General features: G+C 39.6%; 1 protein-coding gene across 1 annotated transcript; it reads left to right on the forward strand.

The window, feature by feature from the left end:
* The first annotated feature begins 406 nt into the window (after positions 1-406).
* On the forward strand, positions 407-2,417 carry hoxa2b (homeobox A2b). The gene is made up of 2 exons (XM_079470624.1): positions 407-896; positions 1,436-2,417. Exons 1-2 carry the CDS (start codon positions 536-538, stop codon positions 2,164-2,166), a joined length of 1,092 nt encoding a protein of 363 aa, XP_079326750.1. The 5' UTR covers positions 407-535; the 3' UTR covers positions 2,167-2,417.
* Positions 2,418-5,651: the final 3,234 nt, after the last annotated feature.

The following is a 5,651-nucleotide window of genomic DNA, read 5'->3' on the forward strand; positions in this document are numbered from 1 at the left end:
CAACGAGAGCGCGCATTCTCTAAAAGAGTGGTAAAACCCAGACTCAGGATTTATCTGTTTCTTCGAACGTGGCTATTGGTTTATCTCACACACTCAGTTGATCATTGGGGAAGATTTTTGTATTCAATGAGCAGTCAAAAAATAAAGGAAGGACAGCAGACGGACGCACTGACACACTGTTTCAGGTATTGGCTATACTTCTAATCTACGGCGTAGTGGGCAAAGTGACCGTAAATGCGTGAATAAAGTAGCCCATCCCCGAGAGTGAGGCGTTCCTCTCGGACTTTTTTCGATCAATCACACAGACAGTGGCTTCTTTTGATTAAACCCCAAATTGTCATTGGACAGAGGTAATCATGTGACAAGCAATACGGTCCAATTTCAACCTTGTCTCCATGAAAGCAATAGTTTAATGGCACCGCGGTCCCCACACGGCCGTAATCAGAAAAACAGTTTTTTTAACCGGGCACGATATTTCAATATATCTTCTTGGGTCACAAATTTGTGAGCGTCGAATTTGGAAGACTTGGAGGAGATGAATTACGAATTCGAGCGAGAGACGGGTTTTATCAATAGTCAGCCGTCGCTCGCTGAGTGCCTGACATCTTTTCCCCCTGTCGGTGATGCATTTCAAAGTTCATCAATCAAGAGCTCGACGCTTTCACACTCGACACTGATTCCTCCTCCTTTTGAGCAGACCATTCCAAGCTTGAACCCCGGCAGCCACCCTCGCCACAGCCGGCCCAAGCAGAACCCCAATGGCTCATGCCCGCTGCCTGCTGCATCCTTACCCCCAGAGTACCCTTGGATGAAGGAGAAAAAAGCATCCAAGAAAAACCAGACAACGTCGACAGCAACAACCACCGACCCTGGTCCACTGTACTTCTCCCCTCAAGGTATTTGAATTGAATGCGATTTTACTATGTTTGTGGTTAATTGCAAGTTTTTCATGCAGTAGTTGCTGTGTTAGGCAAGGTCATGTTGCTGTACGCGCAATATACTTCGCTGCCTTCACGAATGTGAACTTAATTCGAACAACTGAGTTGATTTTATTAATTATTGGAGCACGAGGATAAGTTCTAAATAACTTCTAAACTCTGTGTTAGCTACTTGTAGCGCAGGACATGAATTTTAATATTTGACAGTAATGAAGAATGATAGATTGCCATTACTCAACTCGGCAGCTGGCGTGTTCATTAATCTTCACTCGGACCTCTCCGCACTCACACATCAGTATATTCTGCCATTGGGAATGTGGACACAAATTATTCTAGTGCCATGGCTTAAATCCCACAAACAATTTATGCCCCACGAGAAGCACAATATATTTGACAAGTTTGTAGGGTCAGTTTTTAACCACGCGGCGCGCGTTGTTAAAACAGGAGTTATAATCAGTGGCGTATCAATAATGTTGTACGGTGTAATCCCTTCATAGGATCGCCCGAGATTTCTGATGGTGGCAATGGGGCAACTCGGCGACTCAGAACTGCGTACACCAATACTCAGCTGCTGGAGCTGGAGAAGGAGTTCCACTTCAACAAGTACCTCTGTCGGCCCCGGCGAGTGGAGATCGCCGCACTGCTGGACCTCACCGAGAGGCAAGTCAAAGTTTGGTTTCAAAACCGGAGGATGAAACACAAACGGCAAACGCAGTGTAAAGAGAACCATCACGGTGAGGGGAAATCACCGGGTCTGGAGGAGGCAGGAGGACGGGGTGATGGGAAATGTTTTTTCGAACAAGTGGCAAACAATGTATCAGGGGCGCTTTTGGAAAGGGAGGCTTATCCATTTCATCAGAATACCTTAACTTCTCAACAGTCACAGAATGGACACAATGGTGATTCCCAAAGCGCGAATGCTTCCCCTTTAGGTAGCAATGACAAACATCTGAAACATTTTCCCAACCCGTCACCCACTGTTCCTATCTGCGCCTCAACAATGGCCCCGGATTGTGCATCTGGACAGGACAATGGCAGTCCCTCGGCCCTGGACGTCTCTTTACAGGACTTTAACGTTTTCTCCAACGACTCTTGTCTACACCTCTCAGATGCTGTATCCCCAAGTTTGTCAGACTCTGTGGACAGCCCTATTGGTTTGTCCACGGAGGCCTTTGATTTCTTCTCTGAGACGCTTACAACAATCGACCTGCAACACTTGAGCTACTAACTCTAACTGAAGTTTCATTATAGGGACGCCAATATCTTTCTCACATTGATGGTCTGTGTGTTTAATTGTGACTTTAAAATAGGCCTAGACCATTAATCAATAAGGTAAGTTTTTCAATAATCGAGTGATCAGTTTTGTTTACGAACAAAGAAAATATGGCAGGAAGGAAAGTGATATTTTTCACTGTTTATTTTTGTAACGCTTACATGGCAAAGCGCCATATTTTCATAGAAATAAATTTGTACTTATTGAAAAAAATCTGCGGTGTTATTTAATGATATATAGGCTTGCTGTTTTAAATAAGTATTATCATTTAAACTTGTAAAATGAAAATGTAAACATGGCTGCTATGAACTGATATTTTACAGATATATCGTGATACATTTTTTAGGATTAATCAAGAATGTATGTTACGTTTACTAATTTGTCGTTTTATCGAGTGAGAAAATTGTGATTTATAAGGCTGTTAAATAGATCGCAACCGGATCAAAAGTTACTTTAAAAGTAGAACGCAGTTAGGCATGTAATTGCTCGTTACGTTATTGATAATTCCCGGCTTGGTTGCCGTCAAATCGAGATTTTTTACTATACAGAATGAGCCAATTGAAAAGTTTAAGATGCTCAAAACTCAAAAAGGTGATTGATATCTTAATGCTGCGTGCACAAATAATCCCCTTGGTCTATCTGACATAGGGAGTCTCATGGCCAAAAGCTGTAACGTTTCGAGTTCAGCAATTACATTTTATTGCCTATTAAACCTTCGACAGGGGGTTGGTGTTGAGGCAGCACTCCACGTAATTCAATCCGTCGCTGAAAAATAAAATTCATCAGACAAATAGCCTTTTTTTAAATTGCATTTAGTTATTAGTCGATCTACATTTACTACATTTAATTTAGCTTTCATTTCTACAATGTTATTGTAACAAGTGTCCTGGCTTGGACAGTTGCAACTAGTTTAGGTAATAACATGTAGCGTTTTTAACAGGAGAGACCGAAATGACTGCATGATCTCACGATAGGACCTTGTTTGTGTTAAATTAATTCTTGACAAAACTTGAATTTTCCATTTCACAATTTCACAGCCTACCCAAATATAGCTAGAAAAGCGAAACTTGCTTGGCTCAGGCCTGCCTCTTTTGATAAGATACTGTTTTTTGTGCTCTTGTAGCCTACTGCTAAATAGGCTATACGCTCGCCGTTACGGCCTCAGTTAACTGTATTTAAATCTTTATCGACCAGCTTTCTAGGGAACAGCGTTTCACATTTTTCTCAATTGTGGTTCTGTTAACACGCACAAATTTGAATTTGCAAAGTTTTATTAATGTTATTAATACAGATAAAGAATTACACGTGTTTAAATTTAGATATATTTAATGCATTTTGACATTGATGGCATTTTGCATCACATTAAGTGTAGCTTTAATTAAATGCATAATAAAATATTTATGAATAAGATTAAGCCTTTTTTTTGTTTTGATCCGTCGATCTACCCTTTTCAAGTTTTATTTCGAAGCTATTTGCTTTTGTTCTGACTCCATGGGCTCATATTAAGTGCACGTTTTGTATAAAATGGAAAACGTAATTGAATCAATGAAGTTTCCGATGCAACTTCCGATTATATTACGGATACACAGAGATGGGGTTTAGGTTCGAAAAATTATTTCCAAATATCTGACGCCCGTAACTCTTCTCTAACATTATGTAAATGTTCAAATGGAACGAGGCCCGGGCTACACCCGCCAACAGCTCACACCATATTAAAGCAACAAAACATAGATAACTTTACAGCACAATAGTCTCCAAAGGAGAAGAGTCTTTAGGACTAGTATGGCTATTAGACCTATAACCACTATCGGCCTATAACCTGGTCTTATGGGTTTTCAGATAAAGTCATCTTTAATTGCTACAGTATTAAATAAATAAGTGAAATTCTATTTTTTACATTTAATTTAGGTTGATACGCAAAACGATGGGTGAATCCTCACTTTCAAAAATGTCACCAAACAAAGGTTAAAACAGTTTGGAGCTCTGCGTGCGTAGCGCCAAATCTTGCCTGAACAAATAGTTTGACTGACGTCCTTTGACGGAACAAAACACGTGACCAGCATTCTTTAATCAGGTTAAAGACCGAGTTGAGAAGTGATCTACATCCGCACGTCGAGCTACCGTATCCACAATACATTTAGCAGGATCGTCTTTAATATTACATTCTTAACACACTGTCAAGATTTGACTGTTAAAAATACTTTAACCAATCTAAACTCCAACGCAGGCGTTTTAAGTCAATTCATACTATTACTTGAAATGTGTTTAGAATTTTATTGACAGCTGTTTAAACATTTTGTTTCTGACACCATCCCCAAAACATCACTGAGATTATAAAACAGAATTCTGGATGATAACTCTGTGGTTTAGCATCAAATATAATAATCGTAAGCATCCCTTATCCATGGAGATTCTAATACAACTTTTTGGTGGAATTATTTATTATACATTTTTTGAGACCATCATTATGGTCACAACCGACAGTCGTGACGCTTTCATGAAGTTTAATCAAACTCAAATATTTACGTTTCTTAATGCAATCTGATGTTGAACCTTGCACAATGAGACTTCGGGCCGCCTGCAATGTTATTTTCTCTCATTGTTCAGCAGCCTTTCTGACACATTTTTGGTCATCACAGCATCTAAAAAAGTAAGGCATTTGTGCAAAGTGTAGTTCAAGTCCCAACAAATGCCTGAAAGAGGAGAGGCTCAGTGCTCATCCACTGACTGTAATGTCTTTGCAGGCACTTAAAGCCAGTGCAGTCAGCCTTCAGCTGGTTTCCATGGAAACCCTGCATTTAATCTTTGTGGTCCCTTTTGTCATTCCTATGCAGGTGGGCTTCATGCAGATATTTTGTGGGTGGTGTGAAATTAGAGCAGAACCACTCCACATAAACAGCAAGGACACGATGCTACATTGAAATACATACTGTTCAAAAATATCATTTTTGAATTTGCATTTATGTTTCATTTATCCACTTAAGGGTTTCTACCATTTAAGATTGGGAATTGCTAAGGTAAAAGATTAGAGGCAACCACAGCAACAGCACGGAACACAAATGAGTAAATTAGCTCTCTGAAGCATGATATTATACCATAGATCATGTTTATGGGATTTGTGAAGTATGCAAGTGTTCTTTTAGTGGCATTTGCGTGGTCTGCTTCTCAATCATCTCTATTCCTGTAAAATAAAGGACTTTTTCCTCTTGAGGGTGCAACTGAGGTCTCATACAGCTAAATGGAAGACTGGCACATGGTTACTGTTTGCTGTGGAACAGAGTCACTCTGAGCCACTGGAAAATCTTCATGAATACATTTAATAATAAAAAATTAAAAGTCCACGAATGCACATTTCATATACAATGATGACTTTACATGAAGTTATTTATTTACTCATCTATTAATTTTTCCTTAACACAAACGCATTTATTGACCTAAAA

This window comes from Barbatula barbatula (genome assembly GCF_947034865.1).
Source record: "Barbatula barbatula genome assembly, chromosome: 12".
NCBI lineage: Eukaryota > Metazoa > Chordata > Actinopteri > Cypriniformes > Nemacheilidae > Barbatula > Barbatula barbatula.

Coding starts and splice junctions, on each gene's coding strand:
- hoxa2b (XM_079470624.1), top strand. CDS start 536: ATGAATTACGAATTCGAGCGAGAGACGGGTTTTATCAATAGTCAGCCG. Junction 897..1,435: donor ACTGTACTTCTCCCCTCAAG/GTATTTGAATTG, acceptor ATCCCTTCATAG/GATCGCCCGAGATTTCTGAT.